Source organism: Macrobrachium nipponense, chromosome 1 (genome assembly GCF_015104395.2).
Source record: "Macrobrachium nipponense isolate FS-2020 chromosome 1, ASM1510439v2, whole genome shotgun sequence".
NCBI classification, from domain to species: domain Eukaryota; kingdom Metazoa; phylum Arthropoda; class Malacostraca; order Decapoda; family Palaemonidae; genus Macrobrachium; species Macrobrachium nipponense.
Window position 1 is genome coordinate 13,801,496 of NC_087200.1, and position 23,564 is coordinate 13,825,059.

Here is a 23,564-nt window from a genome sequence, read left to right on the forward strand (position 1 = left end):
CTGTACACTCTTTTAGTCCCTCTCCTATAAGGAGTTTGTCTCCCTCGGATAGAAGACTTCCTGTTTTTGCTGGGGATTCTCCTTTGGACCCCAAGATGGACAAGAATTCTGAAGACGAGGCTCGCGGTAGGGAAGGACTTTCCAGCTACAAAGTCTCAACAGCCCTTCTTCTTGAGGAATATGGAGACGCGTTAACTCCCGCCGCTCCTCCCTCTCCGCGCTCTGTTTTCAAGCGCAAAGGTGCCTAAATCCTCGTCTTTCCTTAAAATGAGACCTACTATCTCTATGAAGAGGGCTCTTCAGTCACTAAATACTTGGATGGATACTAAGAAGGAACTAGTCAGGACGGTCTTCTGCATGCCCCCAGCGAGACTCGCTGGCAGAAGGGGCATTTGGTACCAAACGGGAGAGAATATGGGTCTTTCTCTCCCGTCCTCTGCCGAAGCAGACTTTTCTACCTTAGTGGATGCGTCTAGAAGACACGGACTGAACTCTGCCCGTGTGACTTGGGGCATTTCAGAATTGGATCATCTCCTCAAGGGACTCTTCCACGTTTTGGAAGTCTTCAATTTCTTAGATTGGTCCCTTGGGGTGATGTCCAAGAAGGCTCATGACGCTGAGGGTCTCCACCCGGAAGTACTCCTTTGTATACTGTCGTGCATCGACAAGGCAGTACAAGATGGATCCTTAGAAGTTTCCTCTTTATTGGAGCAGGACTGATCAAGAAGAGGACGGTTTTCAGTGCTTTCTTGACCAAAGCAGTCTCACACTCTCAGAGAGCAGCTCTGTTGTACTCTCCTTTATCTGACTTTTTGTTTCCTTCTCAGTTGGTGAAGGACATTTCCCGATCACTAACTGAGAAGGCGACTCAAGACCTGCTTCTTCAGTCATCTAGGAAGAAGAGACCTGCAGCAGTAGTTGAGAAGAAAGGGCCGAGTACGTATCTTCAGCCCTTTCGAGGAGGCCCTCCCTCCAGAGCGCCCTCTAAAAGGAAGGCTCCTGAGAGGAGAGGTAGATCTGCCTTCCGTCCCTTTAAGGGAAAGTGATGCTTCTCTCCTCCAAACACCAGTAGGTGCCAGGCTCCTGGGATTTGTGGAGTCCTGGCACGTATCAACACGGACACCTCATCAATGTCTGTGATAAGGAAGGGATACCTTATCCCTTTCCTGGACAGTCCTCCCCTGACTTCAAACTCCGCGGGAACTGTCAGCCAGATAACACCGGATCCTGTGCTGAAGGGGGATACTCTTCGACTGATGGTGGATCAGATGTGGAACAAGAGAGCGATAGAACTAGTACTGGATCAAAACTCCCTGGGGTTTTACAATCGCCTTTTTCTGGTTGCAAAGGCCTCGGGGGGCTGGAGGCCAGTACTAGACGTCAGCGCTCTGAACAAATTTGTTCAGAAGGAGAAGTTCTCTATGGAGACTTCGGCCTCAGTCCTTGCGGCTATGCGCAAAGGAGATTGGATGGTGTCTCTGGATCTCCAGGACGCCTATTTTCACGTCCTGATTCACCCTTCATCGAAGAAGTACCTCCGTTTCATGACGGGGGGAAGGATCTTTCAGTTCAGGGCCTTGTGTTTCGGCCTGTCCTCAGCTCCTAAGGTCTTCACAAGCCTGATGAAGAATGTGGCGAGGTTTCTTCATCTCAAAGGTGTAAATATCTCTCTGTATCTGGACGACTGGCTCATCAGGGCCAGATCAGAGAGACAGTGTTTGGAGGACCTTACGTTGACCCTAAACCTGATCAGATCGTTGGGATTACTCGTAAACCTCGAGAAGTCGCACTGACCCCTAGACAGAACTTAGTCTATCTGGGGATTCAGATGGATTCTCGGGGTTTTTGAGTATTTCCTTCGCAAGAGAGACTCGCAAAAGGCTTGGAGAAAGTCTCTCTCATCTTAGGGAACGAATGGACGTCGGCGAGGGAATGGTTGAGCCTTCTAGGGACCCTTTCCTCGCTCGAACAGTTCTTCCCGCTAGGAAGACTTCATTTACGTCCACTTCAATTCTTCCTCAAGAGGTCTTGGAGTTGGAAGACCGGACATCTTTCAGACGCCTTTCCCATTCCAGTGGAGATGAGACCTCACTTAGAATGGTGGTTGCCCCCTTTGAAGGAGAACAAGGGAATCTCCCTGAAGATTCAGAACCCAAGCCTAGTGATGTACTCCGACGCGTCGGAGAAAGGGTGGGGAGCAACATTAGGCTCGAAGGAGGTGTCAGGCACCTGGGAAGCAGCGCAGGTGTCCTGGCACATAAACTGCAAAGAACTCTTTGCCGTACACCTGGCTCTGAAGAGTCTAGAACCTCTTGTGTCGAACAAAGTAGTTCAAGTAAATGTGGACAACACCACAGCACTTGCCTACATTCGGAAACAAGGAGGGACTCACTCTTTGTGCTTTTACGAACTTGCAAGAGACCTTCTGCTTTGGACATCCCAGAGGAACATCTCCCTGTTTACGAGATTCATTCAGGGAGAAAGGAACGTAAGGGCGGACAGACTCAGCAGGAGGAACCAGGTCCTTCACACAGAGTGGACCCTCCACTCAGAAGTGTGTCAAGGTCTCTGGTCTCTTTGGGGGACCCCTCATGTGGATCTCTTCGCCACATTCCTCTCCAAAAGGCTGGAAGTCTTTTGCTCGGTGGTAGAAGACCCCAGAGCTCTGATAGTCGACGCCTTCCTACTAGACTGGTCTCACGTAGACGTCTACGCTTTTCCTCCTTTCAAGATCCTGGGACTAGTTCTGAAAAAATTTGTGGCTTCAAAGGGGACAAGGATGACCCTGATAGCCCCTTTTTGGCCAGCACAAGATTGGTTCACGGAGGTGGTGGAGTGGATGGTAGATTTTCCCAGATCCCTCCCAAGAAGGATGGATCTTCTCAAACAACCACACTTCCAGAGGTATCATCAAAACCTCCCCGCTCTCGCTCTGACTGCCTTTCGACTATCGAAAGACTCGTCAGAGCGAGAGGGTTTTCTCGTAAAGTTGCAAGCGCGATCGCGAGAGCCCACAGAGCCTCCACTAGACGAGTATATCAGTCCAAGTGGGAGGTTTTTAGAAGGTGGTGCAAATCTAAGAAGTTGTCCTCCTCCACTACCTCTGTAACGGAGATTGCTGATTTCCTGCTGTTCCTAAGGGAAGAATCTCATCTATCTGTATCCACAATAAAGGGATACAGAAGCATGCTTTCGGCAGTCTTCAGGAATAGAGGATTAGATCTGGCAGATAATAAGGATCTTCACGATCTCATAAGATCCTTTGAGACTACGAAGTCTAAGGAACCGGTTCCTCCTAGCTGGAACCTAGATGTAGTGCTCAAATTCCTGTCATCCGAAAGGTTCGAACCTCCTTATCTGGCGTCTTTTCGAGACATAAGTAGAAAATGCTTATTCCTATTATCTTTAGCTACAGCAAAAAGTTAGTGAACTGCATGCTCTGGAGGATAGAGTAGGATTCAAGGGGGACTCAGCCATTTGCTCGTTTAAAGCTTTATTTTTAGCTAAAAACAAGAATCCCGCGAATCCCTGGCCTAAGACCTTCGAGGTTAAAGGCTTATCGAGTCTCGTAGGTAGAGAAGCAGAGAGATCTCTCTGTCCTGTAAGAGCTCTAAAGTTCTACCTTCAGAGAAAACACCAGATGGGGGGCTCTAGACAAGGTCTTTGGTGCGCGGTAAAAGACCCCACAAGACTGATGTCCAAGAATGCTCTAGCATTCTTTGTGAGAAACGTCATTACAGAGACGCATAAGATCTGTCCTGACGAAGAGTTTCGACTGTTGAGAGTGAAAGCTCATGAAGTGAGAGCAGTAGCGACGTCTCTCTCATTTCAAAAGAATGTGTCACTAAAAAACATTTTGGATACGACATTTTGGAGATGCAACTCAGTATTTGCATCTCATTACTTGAGAGATGTTCGTGTGACCTACGAGAAATGTTTTTCTCTAGGTCCTTTCGTGTCTGCGGATACGATCCTGGGTATAGGAGCCAACACCAATCCTTAAGTGTATACATACCTTCTTTTTAGATATGTTCTAGACTTTCTTCTAACAAAAAGGGCTAGGTGTCGCACTGGCGGCCAGTCACTGTTGTTCAGTAAGGAACTCTTGTGATATCTTATTAGAAGAGTATTATTTTTTTTTTAAATTTATGTATGTGTGCGTATTGTGTTTTTGAGTTATGGTTGTTGTGAAGAGTTTGGGGGATAACTCGGAACAATCTTTATTACTAACATGTGGTTAGGATCAGGTGGTCGGGATTGGTTGTATGCTCCTTCATAAGGTGTATTGTCATATAAGTGGATCAGCACCCATTGACAAAGTCCTTTCAGGCTCTGCCGAGTAAGCGGATAAGACCCCATCGGCAGACCCACAAGAACTCTTGGCCATAGATCATATATCTCGCTAAGGTTTCTTGAGGTGATGCAGACTACTGGGCAGCACCCACGAAGTCTACCACCTATCAGGTAGGAACCAAGGTTTATTTATACCTACAACATATGTTGTTTACCTCTCTATTCCATAAGTAGCTGTCTCTTACCCTCCACCAAAGGGTGCCAATCAGCTAAGTATATATCTGACAGGTAAGTTGATTGTATGAAAATGATATTGTTATGATACAATAAAGTTTCATACATACTTACCTGGCAGATATATACTTAGCTAAGACTCCGTCGTCCCCGACAGAAATTCAAATTTCGCGCCACTCGCTACAGGTAGGTCAGGTGATCTACCGGCCTGCCCTGGGCGGCAGGACTAGGAACCATTCCCGTTTTCTATCATATTTTCTCTCTTCCACCTGTCTCCTGCGGGGAGGCTGGGTGGGCCATAAATCTTATATATCTGCCAGGTAAGTATGTATGAAACTTTATTGTATCATAACAATATCATTTTCATATATAATTGTATTCAAATCGCGCTATGCGCAAAATGGGTAAAGGTAACGAGTTAATTTTTTTTTCGTTGTAATGTACACTAAATTGCGATCATTTTGGTATATAACACATTGTAAAACGATAAATGAAACACAGAGAAAATATTATCACAAAATAATGCATGAATTCGTAACGCGCGGACGTAAACAAATATTTTTTTCAAAAATTCACCACAAATCTAAATATTGTCCTAGAGACTTCCAATTTCTTTCAAAATGCAGACAACTGATTGAATATTACTATACTGTAAGAGTATTAGCTTACAATTGCAGTTTTTGACCATATCCGACGAGTTAAAGTTGACCGAATGTCAAATTTTTTAGATATTTTATTTTATATGCAATTATTTCGGAAATTGGAAAAGCTACAACCTTCAAATATTTTTTGTTTTCTTCTACATGAAATTGCGCACATTTTCATATATAAAACTCTATGAAATGCCTAATATGAAATGGAGCAAATATTCCGAGAATGCGAAGTACGCATTTCGGAGATTTGTGGCGGAGAATCCGTGCGCGGAGGGAAGGAAAGTTTTTTTTTTTTAAATTCACCATAAATCTAAATATTGTGCTAGAGACTTTGAATTTGTTTCAACATGAAGATAAATGACTGAATATTACTAAACTGTAAGAGTTTAAGCTTACAATTGCATTTTTCGACCATTTCGGTAGAGTCAAATTTGACCGAACGTGGTTTTTTTTTCTATTTATCGTGATTTATGTGCAAATATTTCCAAAATGAGAAAAGCTACAACCTTCAATTATTTTTTGTTGTATTCTACATGAAATTGCACACACTTTCATATATAAAACTTTATGTAACGGCTAATTTAAAATGGTGCAAACATTACCACAATCGCACGTATGATTTTTTCGGAAGAGTTACCGCGCGGACGTAAAGAAAATGTTATTTTTTTCTTAAATTCACCATAAATCGAAATATTGTGCTAGAGACTTCCAATTTGTTGCAAAATGAAGTTAAATTATTCAATATTACTAGAATATAAGAGTTTTAGCTTACAATTGCGTTTTTCGACCATTTCGGTAGAGTCAAAGTTGACCGAAGGTTGAAAATTTGTCACATCATTTTTTACATAAAAATATTTCAAAACTAATAAAAGCTACAACCATGGGTTGTTTTTAGTTGTATTGTACATGAAATTGCGCACATTTCCATATATAAAACTTTATGTAACAGCTAATTTTAAAATGGTGCAAACATTACGACAATCGCATGTATGATTTTTTTCGGAAGAGTTACCGCGCGGACGTAAGGAAAAAGTTTTTTCATAAATTCACCATAAATCGAAATATTGTGCTAGACTTCCAATTTGTTGCAAAATAAAGGAAAAGGATTGAATATTACTAAAATATATGATTTTTAGCTTACAATTGCGTTTTTCAAACATTTCGGTAGAGTCAAAGTTGACCGAAGGTTGAAATTTTGGCACTTATCGTTATTTACATGAAAATATCTCAAAACTGATAAAAGCTACAATCATGAATATTTTTTTTTTTATTCTACATAAAAATGCGCACATTTTCATATATAATAATCCATGTAACGGCTAATTTAAAATGGTACAAAAATTATGTCTAAGTGACGAAATAATTTCCGAGATGTGTCACCGATACTTTTTAGTGCGGCAAGAAAGAAATTGCGCGCCTGCGTAACAATTTTAAACAAAACAACACCTTGATCCGTGAACTCCCAGCATCCCCCAAGGCTTGTGATTCAAGAGTTTTTGACTGGTAGGCCTATAAGTATTTTTCCGCGCATTTTTAAACAAACTTTTGTATGTCGACATAAAATACATCCAGTCAGCACCCAAGAGACAAAAAATGTCGACGTAAAATACGTCCACTCAGCGTTTAAGGGTTAAGATATTGCAGAACCACAAATTTTCCTTGGAAACCATTGACTGGAATTTGTGCAAGAATCTCCATATTTGGGTCACAATATCACCGATGACCTAAAAGATATGGCAGACATTGAACAGAGGCGTCATAAACTACGCAACAGGCAGCATGATTGCAAGGAGGTTTGCCTTCTGTCACTGAGACGTGAAACTGCTGCTCTTCCGCTCATACTGCTACAGTATCTATTGGTGTTCCCTTTGGACGAACTATACCCAAGAGACCATGAGACGTATCACTGTTATGCACAATGGCATTCGAGACGCCTCACAAACACTCCTCGCTACCACTCTGCCACGCAGATGTTCATAGAAAACCTACTGGACAATTTAAAAATCATTGTAAGGCGAACAATGTCCAGTCTGGTAACACAAGTGAGAAACAGCAGCAACTTGCTCATACAAAGCATCCTAGAAGTGAAGCAAGAAGATCTAAATTGTGGGAAAGATGGGAAAATGAGGCCTTTATCCCCTAAAGGACTTAATCTCTGTATTAGCAAGATGTCATCTGCAGATTTTGTCATTATTATATTTACTGCTGGTATTTTTACTTTTTCATTATTACTGTGATTACTATCAAGTTGAAGTTTTTTTTACATTCAATTTTCATATTAAGCCTTGTGGACCTGATTACTGTAACCACCTAAGGTCTCTAGTTGAAATTTAAGTTATATAATCTGTGCACTAACTGTTATAACTCTCAATACATTTTTTTTCTCACCAATATTATTACTGTTATTACCAGTATTATGATTACTATCTTTTATGCTACCTCAGCTATTTTGTGGATAAGTGCCGATTATTCATATTTTTTACGTTGTCTCATGTATTTAGATTGTGCATGTTACTGTCTGTATTTTGTATATTCCATGTATTTGGCCCTGAACTGAAATAAAGGATATTATTATTATTATTATTATTATTATTATTATTATTATTATTATTATTATTATTATTATTAACCAAAAATTGTGAAAAATGCCTGAATGAATATTTCAGGAAAGGATCCAGTACGTTATTTACTCTTTTGGACTTTTTTATGCGTAAACAAATATATCTAGAAATGTTATTGCTAACAAAGAATCCTTAGATTAGTTCAAGGACAATTTCGTTCACCGCTTGTACTGCACTGTGATGAAAGATTGTAAAAAAACATTAAAATCTATAAATGATCCTAGACTCGATCAAGTTTGAGATATACACTATTTTGGACTGGTTTACATATAAATAAACATACAGTAATACTTTGGGTTACGAACCAATTAGTATACGAATTTTTTAACTTACGAAGTGACGCCCTCATTCTGGAATATGAATTTCACTTGGAATACGAATGCGCGAATTTCCATCATGGGAGGCCACCTGCTTTGTTTACATCGGACATCGGATGAGCGTGGGATCTGCGAACGCATTTTTTTCGGCCAAAACTTAACGCCTGCTTTGTTTACATCGGACATCGGATGAGCGTGGGATCTGCGAATGCATTTTTTTTCGGCCAAAACTTAACGAGGGTCACGTGACTTCCTCCCACGCATCCCTTGAGCCTTTTTAAACCATAACTCTTTCACTATCTCGCTGGCGGTAAGATTGAACGCATCTGTCCGTGATACGCTCTCAAATTTGCTTAGTGATTTGCGCACGTGTTGTGTTTCCGTGATAGTGCTTATACATTACTATTACCCAAATACTAAAGACAATGGCTCCCAAGATGACGAAGGCAAGCAGCAAGAAGAGAAGGAAAGCATAGGAAAGAAGGAGATGATTACAGTCGAAATGAAGAAGGAAATTATCCAAATGCATGATAAAGGCGAGCGCGTGAAAGACACTGCAGCATTCTTCAAACGGTCGCAATCAACGATCTGCACTATTTTGAAGAAAAAGGAAGAAATAAAGCCAGTAAAGCATCAAAAGGTGTCACAGTATTGACGAAACAACGGCCTTATATTCTCGACGATGTAGAAAATTTGCTCATGGTTTGGATAAACGAGAAGCAGCTGGCAGGAGATTCCGTAAGTGAGAGCATCATTTGCGAAAAGGCTCGTAAGAGTGCAACAAATTTGTTTATCGATAATGGGGTGGGTCATTTCTATAAAATTTTAAAGAACAGGCAAAAGCAAGCCTCCATAGAAAAATATTTTTTCAAAATTGTGAAAGACGACAGTGTCGCATAAGCGTAAAATTAGTGATCGTAGTGAACGGTGCTCTCTAGAGAAAGAACCAGAAAGTCTTCCAGAAGTGTTCACGGAGGGAGATTTCCCCCCAAAAGAACCCTAAACCCTCTCCTCCTCCCCCTTCCCCTCCTCCCGTCTCCGTCAAGCCAGCAGCCACACTCGCCAAAGGTAAAGTTCAGGTTTTACTGTGCATGCATATTAAATCTAGAGTTTATATTTAATTTCATTCTTCAATTTTATAATTTTATGTAATTCCTGCACGAATTTTCAACCTTAGTGAACAAAAATAAATGGAAAAATATGAATTGAAATGGTCATTCATGGTCGGGTGGAACGCATTATTTGCTTTTTATAACATTCTTATGGGAAAATCCATTTAGGTTACGTATTTTTTAGGTTACGAAGCAGGTTCTGGAACGGATTAAATTCGTAACCCAAGGTATTACTGTATCTTGAAACATTATTGCTAAAAGAAATGCTAAGACTGGTTCATGGACAACTTTGTTCATCGCTTTTACAGGAATGTGAACGACAAATTGTAAAAAAAAAATTTTAAACGAAATTGGAAAAAAATTTTAAAAATAACTGTTCCTAATTAAAATATCTCTTTCTACACAACAAGTCAGAGAAAAGAAGTGTTAATTATATAGGGAAAACTTTTTTTTTTTTTTTTCCAAAACCAAATGCTTAGATCTCCAAGAAGACAGAAACAAGAATTTCATTTATTCAGTATTATTCTACAAATAAGTGGTAACAATTGAAACTGAAGAATAAGTGTTGTTTATTTAGTATTATTCTACAAATAAGTGGTAACAATTGAAACTGAAGAGTAAGTGGTGTTTAATCAGTATTATTCTACAAAAAATAAGTGGTAACAATTGAAACTGAAGAATGAGTGTTGTTTAATCAGTATTATTCTACAAATAGTGGTAACAATTGAAACAACTCCCTTCCATCATAAGGTATCCACAGGTACATAGTACTTAAGTTTATAATGGGCCCTTATGATGTTGGCATTCCCCATACATGCAAATTTTAGGTAATCTAAATATGTACGTACATTAATCAAGAGAGAGCACAGTTCTATTCATTTGATTACATTATAAATTTCTGAGAATATTTCTAATATGACAAAATAGTTTTAGTGCAAAAATCAGCTTTCTAACTATTATAGCTTAATAGTTATTGCAAAATAAGCAATTTTTTTGTTTGCTGTTTTCTCAAACTTACTTTTCCAAATTAAATATTTATTTTTCCAAGTCCCAGGTTATCAGTGGGGTATCCGTTCTGGGTGAGATGTCGATAAGCAAAATATGACAAATTTTCTAAGACAATTTGCATTTTTCATAGCTACAAACCTTCGGTCTTAACAATAAGATAATTTCTAGCACCTAGCTGGATCTGGTTAAAAATCAGATGAAAGCAAGGAATCTTGTGATACCTGGCAACTCATGCGTAGATCAGGTGAAGAGTGGTCAAAGACTGTTCACCTATGCCACCACATCAGCCTTTCCCAACTCAGGATGTCTTAACACACAGAGGGTCCTCTAGAGGTGGGCAATATAATGTTAAGACCTCAGGTTTGTAGATTTGAAAAAAAACAAATTGTCTTAGAAAATTTGTCATTTGTTCATACACAAACAAATTGTCTTAGAAAATTTGTCATTTGTTCATACACAAACAAATCTTCGGTCTCAACAATAGGATGACTCATACTTAGAGGGAGGTACAAGACATCCTAAAGCGGCTGGGGGCCTACCCACCAGTCCAGCTTCCAGAAGAAATGACTTCTGGAGAGGGACTGAAGCCCATTGAGAAGCTAGATAAATTGATATCTAACCACTCAGACCCTGAGTGACGTATGATATGTGGGAGAACCATTGTATAGGGAACCAAAGAGAAACTTTGACTGTCCAGTGGCAAACCAATACACCAGGGTTTGTAATACTCCCAAACCCTCCTTGCCAAGGAGTGGAGCATACGCTACTATCAGTATGACTACCTTACTCACCTGTATCAGACCAGTCCAGCGAATGACGTGTCTATTCCTTAACCCGCCCTAAGGAAGAAGGAAAGGTACAAGAGAAAGAATGAGACCAGCCAACTCACTCATTCTCTTATCCACACAATCATCTGAGGTAAGATACAAAAGTGCCCTTGGGCAGCCACCGCAGGACCCTGGGAAAACGTGTCCGCAGATCTGTGGGCAACATCCTTAAGATACAAAGAGGTGAATGTGGACTGGCGTAACCAAGTACCAGTGCTCAGCATTCTATGTACAGCCAAGTTCTTTTTGAAAACCAGAGAGGGACCAATACTCATAACATCATGCGCTCTAGCCTGCAAAGACGTGGTGGTGGAATCATCAAGAGTCAAGTATGCCCGTCTGATAGCTTTCCCGTATCCAAAAAGAGATAGTATTCTTAGACACCTCTTTCTTTGTACGGCCTGTGCTAACAAAACGTCTGCGGCAGCCTGGTCTACGGTGCCGAGTCCTTTAAAGATAGCAACACAAGGCCCAGACAGGGCACAACAAAAGCTCTTGAGCATCATCACCCTCAAAGTCATTTAGTGATAGAATGGAAAACGAAGTGGACCTGTCATCGTTCTCAGAGGAATTTTGGGTCTTAGCCATGAATTCCGGGACAAATTCGAAGGACTCCGACCCCAACCCTGGTGTGCTTCACCTCATAGCTCAGACCATGGAGCTCTCCTACCCTCTTGGAAGATGCCAAGGCCAGAAGGAAAATTGTCTTAGGCGTCAAGTTCCTGTCAGATGAGCGACACAAGGGCTCATATGGACTCTTAGTGAGGCTCTTGAGAACCAAGGAAACATCCCAAGTTGGAGGCTTAAGCTCTCTAAGAGAACTCGACTGCTCATACCCCTTAACTAGCAGGGAAAGTTCCCAGGAAGAGGGGATGTCGATACCTTTAAGGCGTAACACCAAACTCATGGCTGCCCTGTAGCCTCTAATGGCAGAAACGGACAAACGTTTCTCGTCTCTGAGGAAGGTTAAAAAGTCTATTCGCTGAATAGAGGTCGCGAATGGAGAAAAACCTCATTTACAACACCAATCACAGTAGATCACCCATTTGCCTTGGTAAACCGCAGAGGTCGACTTTCTGAGATTGCTGGACATATGCCCAGCTGTTCTCTGGGAAAAGCCTCTCTCTTGGAAGAGATACTCGATAGCCTCCAACCATGAAAAGACAGGGATTCTACTGACTGGTGGAACCTTTCCGCATGGAGCTAACACAGGAGATGTCGCCAAAGGGGAATCTCCGTCAGAACCTCTGACAACAACGACAGCATATCTAGAAACCATTCTGCCTGAGGCCACAGAGGGGCTCCAAAGTCACCCTGTGACCCTGTGAACTCATTAGCCTGTTCAGAACTTGACGGATCAAACAAAACAGAGGGAAGGCATACACCTCCTGGTTGTCCCAGGGATGATGGAATGCGTCTTATGCCAAAGCTAAAGGATCTGGGACCACTGAACAGAAGATCACCAACTTCCTGTTGAACAGAGTCGCAAAAAGGTCCATCATGGGTCTCTCCCAAACTTGGAAAAGCTTGTCTGCTACCACTTGATGAAGGGACCACTCTGTGCCTAGGATCTGATCCCGACGACTGAGTTTGTCTGCAACCACATTCCGTTTACCTGGGATATACCTGGCTGAGAGCTCTACCGAACAGCTGACCGCCCACTGGTGAACCTTGACGGTCAAGGCGTGAAGTTGATGAGAAACCAGACCTCCCTGTTTGTTCACATAGGCTACCACTGTGGTGTTGTCCGATATGAGAACGACAGAATGACCTTCTACCTTCTCCCGAAACCCCTTCAGACCCAGGAAAGCAGCCTTCAACTCCAAGACATTGATATGTTGCTGCTTGTCCTCCAAACTCCAAACACCTGAAGCAATGAGGCCGCCTAAATTAGCACCCCAACCTACGAGGGAGGCATCTGAGAATAGAAGGACGTCAGGTGGAGGAGAGCGCAGAGGGACACCAAAAGATTCTGGTCGTCCAACCACCAACAAAGGTCTTCTCTCACTTCCAGAGACAGAGGAACCATTAACAGGGGTGAGTCCCCCGCCAGAGACCAGAATTCTCCCAGCCTCCATTGCAGAGACTGAAGATGAAGACGCCCATGAGGGACCAGCTTCTCCAGGGAAGAAAACACTCCCAGAAGAACCTGCCACTGATGAGCTGACTGATTTGATTTCGACAGGAAGTCGCACACCACCACCTGCAACTTCTCCAATCTCTGATCCGACGGGAAAACTCTTGCCACTGTCGTATCGATGACCATGCTCAGGTAGAGAATCCTTTGACTGGGTGAAAGGTTCGATTTTTCCTGGTTGACTACAATGCCCAGTTCCAGACAAAACCAAAGTAGACGATCCCTGTCCTGTAGCAGCTTTTCCCTGGAAACTGCCAAGACCAACCAATCGTCGAGGTACCTCAGCAAATGGATCCCCTGAGCATGAGCCCAACTTGACATGAGCGAGAAGACCCTTGTGAACACTTGAGGGGCTCTTGTCAGCCAGAAGCACAAGACTTTGAACTCAAAGACCTTGTCCCCAAGAGAGAAGCGAAGGAACTTCCTGGTGACTTCATGCTAGCTATCGATAGCATGAAGTCACCTTCCCTCACGGCTGCCAACACCGAATGCGGGGTCTTCATCTTGAACAGTGTCTTCCTGATGAAGTGATTCAAGGTGGATAAGTTGATCACAGGTCTCCATCATCCCAACACCTTGGGCACCAAGAAGATGTGACTGTAAAACCCCGGAGACGGACGCACCACTTCCTCTATCGCATCCTTGTCCAGCATCTTCTGCACTTCCTCCCGAGGAGCCAAGAACTTCAGAGAATTTGGAGGATAGGCCTTCCTGAGCTGCAGCTTGTCCGACAGAGGAGGAAAGAAGTCAAATGGCAGTAGGTACCCCACCCGAAGGACATGTACCACCCACTTCTCCGCCCCATAACTCTGCCACTTGGCCCAATGGCCTGCCAGCCACCCCCCACACTCGTGGCGCAGGAGAGGCGCCTAACCTACCAACAGCTCCCTTTACCACTGCCCCTTGGGCCCCTTCTTGGCTCAAAGGAACGAGAGTGAAAGGGGCGTTGATCCTCTGACCTAGGCCGAGTTAAACAGGAGGGCCCTGCCGAACTCGAATTCCTTGACGGCCTACCAAGCAATGATCTCTTTTACTGCTGCTGGACAGGGGGAGGAGGAGGAGCTGGACGTCTCTGAGGACGAGACTCCGACTTACATACAGCCTGGTGCACCAGTCTGTCTTTGGTGTCAGCCCGGCGCTGGTCTATCACACACTCGAGCTCTGTCCAAGGAAACAAAAACTGGGACTCCAACAGATCTCCATTCCTCATTGCCAGCAAGGACTCCGTGTCAACTGATCTCTCCATCCTAGACAAAGCTGCGTCTCTTCTAATCTGAAGAAGATTAGCTGATAAATTAGCACTGAGGTGAGCCATATATAAAAACTCCTTGCCTCCGGACTGCAACAGACTGGCAAGCGAGGATGCAATCACCAAGACTTCCGGGGACCTGTCAGAAGCTATCTTGGCAATGACCACAGACCAGAAGTCCAGCCAAGAAACCGTCTGCAACATAGAGGCTGCCATAGATTCCAATGCTGAGGCATCTTGCGGAGACAAGGACCGAGCCACCGACTTCCCCTGCTCCAAAGTCAATCCCGGCTTCTGGTGAATGATGTCTGGGTTAAGATGGCGCGGCATAAAAAATGCAGAGTTCGTAGCATAGTACTTCCTATGTCTCGTGAGAGGCGTTAACCTTATGCAAGACCAACTGGACGTGCCCCGACAAAGGAAGCTAAAGAGAAGATTTGGGATCCTTTGTAGCTACCACTAAGGCTTCCAAGCAAGGAGGAGTGTAAGACGACCGAGTCTGAGTCCTACTTTCCAAATTGTTGGACCCATGAATGAGATCAACAACTTCCGACAAGGAAGACAAAAACTCTTGCACGTCTCACTCCTACTGCTCCAGCAACGGAGACTGACGACAAGAGGGAAGTGTAGGCTCCTCTAAGGCACCTTCCTCATTAAAATTAACGGAAGGATCAGCAGCCAAACAGCCTGAAACACCAACTAACTTGTCTGGGCTGGGTTCACGCATCGGTTCCTGAGACGAACCCACTATAACACTAGGAACATCACTACGTACTCCTCCAACAGATGACTTACTAACAAGTCCGTGAGTGGTCACGGGTGTGGCGGATGTACGAACGTGAGTTGAAGAGGAATCCCGATCACTCGAGATCGAAGGAGAATCCCCCAGAGTCGAACTCTTGGAAGCACCAGTGAGAGTGTCAGGCAAACACTCCTGCTGCACCAACTCCGCGCTTACCACCTTCGATCTCTTGACAGGTGCCTTGAGATCCTTACGGCGACGAATAGGCCTTGGAGAAGAAGGAGCACTTGGATCATGTGCACGAACAGGGGAGGTTGAAACACGCTCGCGATGTGCATGGATGGGGGAGGTTGCAACACGCTCGCAATGTGCACGATTGGGGGAGGTTGCAACATACCCGCGATTCAATGCAGAGGACGAAGCAGCCACTGCAGATTGCACAAGGGGAGATACGCTAACACTCTCCGAAACACCAACTCTCTCGAGAACACGTCCACGTTGTTCCTCCCTCGTAAGCGAAGAAAGAGCAAAGTCCTTAGCCTTCCAACACTTGATACACCAACGTGGCGTAGAGGGGGAAGAGGGAGAGGAAGACAGCACTGGCTTCTTATGCGATCTGTTCGCAGAAGACGGGGACGAAGCAACACGTTTCCTTCCAGTCCTCCCAACCGACAAGGTTGCCAACTTATCATCCAAAAACAGAGTCCAACCTCTTAAGCACTGCCTGGCATATAACCTCAGACTGGTCTGCAAGAGAAGGCTCCAATGACATGGAAGGAAGATGTAGCGAACTGGGCAGCAGGGATGACATCACAGCTGAGAGAGGCAGTAAAGAAGAGACGACTGGGAGTGACATCATCTCGGTGTGAAGAGGAATCAGACACCACTGGCAGAGGAATACACAACGACGGATCCTGTGACGTCATCAATGGGGCTGACGCCACGGCTTCCCTCCGACTCGAAAAAGCAGCAGCAGACACTGGCAGAACAATACAAGATGGCTCACCTCGGCTACCCACGAAGACGAGGCTGGGAGGAGGGAGGATGGCCTGGCCAGCCTGAGGAGAGGGGTAGCGAGCCTCCATAAAGTACACTAGCAACCCCTCCAAAGACGGGGGACCCCCTAGCCCGAGCGTCTTCCAATCGCCGCCATCTTGGATGCCTCCGACTCTGGAAGAAATGAGAATGACCAAAAAGCCTCCCCCTTCCCGGGAATCAAATTAACTCTCAAAGAAGAAGGGGCAACATTACAAACATCAGGCTGATGGCCTCCTGATAGTTCAAGCAACAAATCAATTCAAGCAACAAATCAATGGAAGAAAAGGAAGGAGACACAGGAACAATGCTACTATGGGGGGTGAATACTGCAGGAGACAAAGCATCGGGAAGAGGCAAAAAACCTTCCTTTGAAGGAAGAGCCAAAACCCTCCGATGCTCTCTCTTGCTATAAAATGACTTCCACTGCTCTTTAGGCCATGCCCCAGCATTCCGTGCAAGGATTCGTTATAGTACAAAAATTAGAATGGTACCTGCTACAAGTGATGTGGGGATCAGTTCGCCGCCAAAGCCAAAAAACGAGAACACGGAAAACCTGGAATTCCGGGGGCACACACGTTGATGAGGCTGAGAAGGAGCAGAAGCCATAATATCAGCCAAACACACACACATACTAAACACAATTGAAACGGGCAATGAACCAGGAAAAGGCCAAGAGAGGTTAAACACAACTCTTGCCCAGGCGGTTAAAGATAAGACTGACGTGGTGGCGTAGGTGAGTGGCCCTTGACCACTCTTCACCCGATCTACGCATGCGTTGCCAGATATCACAAGATTCCTTGCTTTCATCTGTTTTTTAACCGGATCCAGCTAGGCGCTAAAAATGATCCTATTGTTAAGACCAAAGGTTTGTTCGTGTATGAACAAACTACCATTAACTGCAACTCGGCGATTTATGGCGCTGAGTTTTTAGGTATGTTATGGTGCCATAACTAGTGCCAATAACTGACACTCAGCCTGTTCTGGCACCATAAATCATCGATTTTATGGTGCTACAGAAGCGCCAAAAATCTGGATCCCCATTAACCGAGTCCACCAATAATCTGGGACTGCCTGTATATGTAGAGTGTAACTGTGTATACGTATACATATCTTGATTTTGTCGAGGAAGAAATTGCATTTCGGAGTAACTTTTAATTTTACCTATTAATTTCGAAAAGTGACATCATGATTTTCTTCAACAGCAAAACAAATGAACTTGAAAGAGTTTGCATTACTAAATCTCCCAACCAGAGAATTATCATTATTAGATGTAGAATAAGTACTTGGTAAACACTTGAAGCAAATCCCTTCAGTCATAAGGTAGCAACAAGCACTTACTTTATAACAGGGCCTTATGGCGACAGAGCTCTCCCCACCATAGCTAGAATCCACGAATACTTAGAACCCCTATAAAAACGCTTAAACCTGCCTATTTTGTTAGTGCAAACTCAAGAAAAATCCACTCACAATGCTTATACCTGGTTTTTTCAATAGTTGTATCACAAAAAGTACATTTAATCATAAAATTATGAAAATACAGTAATTTGTGGATACTTCTCATTGAAAAATACTGTGAATACACGAATAATGGGTAGATATGGTCCATAACGAAATCTGCAAATACATGAGTCTGTGAAGTGCTGAAAACAAGAATACCGGATTCCACTGTAATTAAATTTCCAAATGCGCGCATAAATTCCAGTGGAACAATCATGTGGTTAAGTATTCAAAATTAAATCTTACCTTCTTCAGGAATCCTGAAAGCATATTTATCAGGCAGAGTAGCATGTGCAACGAGTCTGTCCATTTCATAGTACACTGCAGTAATATTGCAAGCACTGTCTGCAATATCTAAAAACTGGACTTCACCTTCATTTGCTCCATCGTCTACTGCCTTTACACTACCTGTAAAATTTAAATATACAAACAGCCACTTTTGAGAAATAAATTTACAAGCAAGAAGTGTTTATCCAAGTATGCTATTATCAATTTTATTCACTCCAGTTTAGTTCTACAATACAAAGGAAACTTTCATTCATTACATCCATTACAGTACTGACTAATATAAAATTATTTTAATACTTTTCTCATATCTATTCATTACTTCTGAATAAACGAATGCATAAATTATATCATATTACATCCCAGGAAATTTTTTTTATTAGCGTTCAGAACTTTACAGGACTTTTATGAACAACCAAAGATGTGCAAAAATGCTCTGTAATCCTATGATAATTTCAAATGTTTTCTATTTTTTCAGTTTAACAATTAATTTTAAATAAATTTCACAAAGTATAGTAAATTAATCTATTATCCAATCATTCTAAGTAAAAATTGTGTATTATAAAGTAAATGAAGTGCTTCATAATTGACTTTGAAAATTGCATCCTCAAATGAGGACGCTGGGATGTCATGTTCAAACCTGACGGAGTATGCTGGAGATAATTTTACTGGCTTGCCTCTTGTTTTGTCTCAATTTATTTCTAATTTCTCAGGAAATCAAGAGAAAAGGGTCATAAAAATCATCTGGCACCAAGAAAAGGTAACTGAAATCAGAACCAAGTTGGGAGACAACGTAATACACGAAAATGAAACGGAAAGATATTTAAAATCTCATTGTGAAGGAAACTATGTATTCGTTATGTCAAGGCCAGCTGAAAAAAACTGGATTTTGCATTCAGTGTAGAGGAAATGAACACTTTAAGAATTCTTCTTTTGCCAAATTACCAAAAATTACCATCAGAGAGAATATTGTGCATTTCTTTGATAATGCAGAGGCAGAAAATAACAAATGGGATAAAGGATTTAAAGTAAGCAGCTTGATTTCGAAGCTTCCAAAATCTTATGTTCAATATGGAGTATTTGAGGAATGCATTAGTGTTGATGAAATGATGGTAAAATATTATGGGCAATCTATCCAGGTGAAACCTATAAGGTTTGGATATAAACCATGGGCGCTTTATGGGACCTGGGGTTATTTTGATCATTTTGATCTTTACTGTGGTAAGAATCCCCAACTAGATAAGAATGTTGATGAAGCATTGGGTTCAAAGGTTTTCTTAAAAATGCTTGAAGCTGTAGCTGATTCAGAATTTTATGCATACAGTCTTTTTGATAATTTTACTGCATATGAATTAGTCCACCTACAAAATATTGGATTTCAAACATCAGGATGACTCGACAAAATTGTTTGAAGTACTGTACATTGAAATCAACAAAAGAAGAAGTATGATGGTAAAATGGCTAGGAATCAAATGTGTAACTGGTGGAACTAATTATGACACTGTAGAACCCCTGAAAAGGTCCAGCATTGGATGAAGAGGTGAAAGTCATAAGGAAGTGTTCCTCAACCAAATGTAATTCTCAACTATGACAAATGCGCGGGTGGTGTAGATCACCATGATTGGTTGGTAGGGAAAGATTGTTTGTTTGAATCAAGAAATGGTGTTGGCCTTAATCATTGGAATGATAGATATGACAGTTGTGAACTCATGAATCATTTATAAATTGGTGAACAAAGACATGGTAACACACAATGGATTATGTATTTTAAGTTGGCTTGCACGAAAGGCTCAGTAGGAAGACCCTGTGGTACCTTGTACTAATGCACAAGTTTTGCTGATATTCTGTGTGATGGTAAAGACAATTTTATTAAAAAATGCAACAATCTACAACAGTATATGAAAAAAACCATGTGCAGCAAATCCAAGGTATTGAATGTTTCATCTCTCATCATAAAGAAAAGTTCTTTAGGCCTTACAATAAAAGGAAGTAAATTTGAATTATGAAATGACATATATTTTTTTTTTTTTTTTTGCTAGAATTTGGGTGAGAATTCATAAAATTGAAGTAAGATTGGCAATAGGTATCTGTTTATTTTTATCCAAAATGATAATACTTTATGTAGGAAATATAAACCTATACTATTGTCCCATTGTCATCATTTGAGGACAGCTTATTGTAAGCTTCCCCTTAGAAATAATTTGTTTCTTTCGATTTCATATATATTTTTAATCCTTATATATGCATGTATGTATATGTATATAATATATAGATATATATAATATATATATAAAATTTTTTTTTTTTTATATATATATATATAAGATATATATATATATATATATAATATAATATTATACAGTAGTACCTCAAGATACGAAAGGCTCTTAACTTACGAAAAATCCAAGTTACGAAAGCCAATGCGAAAAATTTTACTGCTCTACATACGAAAGTTTTCAAGATACGAAAGGTTTCTGAAAGTCCGAGATTCGCCCGATAACAATTTTGAAACTGGAAACTCGCCCCACCAACGCCCGCCATCATAGTGCTAGTAGACTCGCCACCATCCTCCTGCTCTCCCATTGGTTCCTGATGCTAGCCAAGCCATGAGATCCTTCTCTCTGATTGGACAGCATCCCTCCCATCATGCATCTTCTATACGTACGCGCTGGCGTCCCTTAGCTCGGCCACTCCGCACCCGAAACTTTACCGTACGCAATCGGCATTCGTTCGCTCCAACGATTTCGTTTAGTAACGTAAATTCGTTAGTGATTTCGTTGCAGTACATATTATCGTGTTGTGCGAAGACTGTATTATTACGTATTTGTGTAACTTTACATAAATTAACGTAGTCATGGGTCCCAAGAAAGTTGAAATTCACGGAAAGAAGCGCATGCTGTCTCTGGAGACAAAGATGGAGATCATAAAGAAGTACGAAGCTGGTATTGCGATTGAGTGTGATCGCAAAGGAATACGGCCGTAATCCGTCGACAATAGGCACCATCCTTAAACAGAAGGATGCCATCAAAGCAAAAACTACACCATCGAAGGGCATCAATATTTTGTCAGCAAGAGGAGCCATGTGCACGACGAGATGGAACGGCTGCTCCTCATCTGGATAAAAGACAAAGAAATCGCTGGCGATACAGTAACGGAGACAGCAATCGCTCACAAGGCCAGTGCTATTTTCGGCGATTTGATTGCGCAGGCGGAAGACGAGGGAGGGGATGGGACTTCAACGCCAACCCCAGAGTTCAAGGCTTCGCATGGCTGGTTCGAGAAATTTCGTTAACGGACTGGCATCCATTCGGTGGTGCGTCATGGGGAGGCTGCCAGCTCGGACACAAAAGCGGCCGAAGCCTTTAAAAAGACGTTCGACGAGATGATGACCAAGGAAGGCTACAGTTCTCAGCAAGTCTTCAACTGTGATGAGACTGGCCTTTTTTGGAAAAAAATACCTTGTCGGACATACATCACGGAGGAAGAGAAGAAGCTACCCGGGCATAAGCCTATGAAAGACAGGCTTACGCTCGCACTTTGTTCGAACGCCAGTGGGGATTTGCAAGGTGAAGCCCCTACTGGTGTATCACTCCGAGACTCCTCGAGCCTTCAAGGCCCACAAAGTGTTGAAGGAGAAGCTTCCAGTGATGTGGAGGGCTAATGCAAAAGCCTGGGTAACGAGGCTTTCGTTCACGGAGTGGGTAAATCTGTGTTTCGGCCCGACTGTGAAGAGTTTTTTGGAAGAGAAGCGCCTCCCCCTGAAATGTATGCTGGTGTTGGACAATGCCCCTCCCCACCCTCCTGGCCTCGAGGAAGATATCCTAGCGGAGTATTCCTTCGTTAAGATTCTTTTTCTTCCGCCCAACACCACCCCTCTCCTCCAGCCCATGGACCAGCAAGTGATAGCGAACTTTAAGAAGCTGTACACGAAACATCTTTTCAAGAGATGTTTCGACATCACCGATACCACAAACCTCACCTTGCGTCAATTTTGGAAGGAGCATTTCGACATTGTCATTTGCATCCGACTCATTGACCTAGATTGGGCAGGAGGTTTCGAGGCGAACCTTGATTCCTCGTGGAGGAAACTCTGGCCTGATGACGTATCCGCCAGAGACTTCAAGGGGGATTCCGACGTGGGCGAAGCTGGTACTGCAGAGTCAGAAACAGTTGATGATACCCGAAACTGTTTTGGAACCAGATCTTGATGAATCGTTGCACTCGGCAAGTCCATGGGGCTGGTCGTCGACGAGGGACGACATCAACGACCTTCTCGAGGAGCACAAGAGGAGCTTACGACGGATGACCTGAAGGAGTTGGAGGCCATGCAACTTAACGTCGTTCAAGAGGAGTTCTCTAGCAGCGGCGAGGAAGAGGAGGAGGAGCCTATGACAACGGCAGAAATTAAGGATATTCTAGGCGCTTTTCATAAAGTGCAATTGTTTATAGAAAAAAAGACACCCCGAAAAGGCTCACACAGGTCGTATGCTTGCGCAGTTCGATGACGTTTGCTTGAGTCGTTTCCGGAACATTGTGAAAAGTAGGCAGAAGCAATCTTCCTTGGATCGTTATTTTTTAAAGAGGCCTTCAGCATTAGCAGGAGTAAGCAAAAAAGGAAAGAACCAAGTGATAAAAAAAACACAAAGTTGAAAGCAAAAAGGAAGAACCAAGTGATGAAGTACAGAACGTTGAAAGCGGTGATGAAGTTGAAATTCTGAAAAAAAAAAAAAAAAAAAGGCCTACGTATAAAATAAAAAAAAATAAAGTTAAAAAAAAAATAAAAAATAAAAAATTTTTTTTTTACGTAATTTCTAGATTTTTGTAAGTTAGGTGTTACAGTTTTGTTAAGGTGTTTCATAAATTTTAGTTTTATGGTTTTCCTTAAATTTTTTGTGTGTTTTCGTAAAGTTAAGTGTACGCACGTACGTACGTTATCTGCCGTTTGTCCTCCTCCTCCTCTGCCAGCCACTATCGGAGATAGCCTCTCGAAAAGGTAAGTTCCACATTTTACGTTTACAGTAATAATATTTCTTGTACACTAATATACACTTTATTTACAGGTTTTCGATTTTTATTCTTAATTTAGGTATTGAATGGTCCAAATTGTTGTAGTATTTCATTGTTTATAGGTCAATTTAGCTTTATTATGAAATTTAATGGGGGTGTTTTTGGAGGGCTTGGAACGGATTAGCCATTTTACATGTAAAATGTGTTCCAAGATACGAAAAACTCATTATACGAAGGCCGCCTCGGAACGGATTAATTTCGTATCTCGAGGTACCACTGTGTGTATATATATAGATAGATAGATAGATAGATAGATAGATATAGATAGATAGATATAGATATAGATATAGATATACAGTGGTCCCCCTGTATTCACACGGGGATGCGTTACCAGACCCCCTGTGAAAAGTTAAAACCCGCGAATGTTTGGAACCCATATAAAAAACACTAAAAAAAGCCTATTTTGTTAGATAAAACTCAAGAAAAACCACTAAAAATTTTCATTTCATACTTGGTTTTTTTAAAAGTTTTTATCACAGCAAGT

At 42.2% G+C, this 23,564-nt stretch overlaps 1 protein-coding gene across 2 annotated transcripts in view; it reads right to left on the reverse strand.

The window, feature by feature from the left end:
• The window catches only part of LOC135219136 (uncharacterized), a 220,949-nt gene that overhangs the window by 43,499 nt on the left and 153,886 nt on the right, over positions 1-23,564 (reverse strand). For both annotated transcript variants that reach the window (XM_064255590.1, XM_064255591.1), the window contains one exon: positions 17,975-18,136. In XM_064255590.1, coding sequence (XP_064111660.1) covers positions 17,975-18,136 — 162 coding nt within the window. The remainder of the gene's footprint in view (positions 1-17,974; positions 18,137-23,564) is intronic.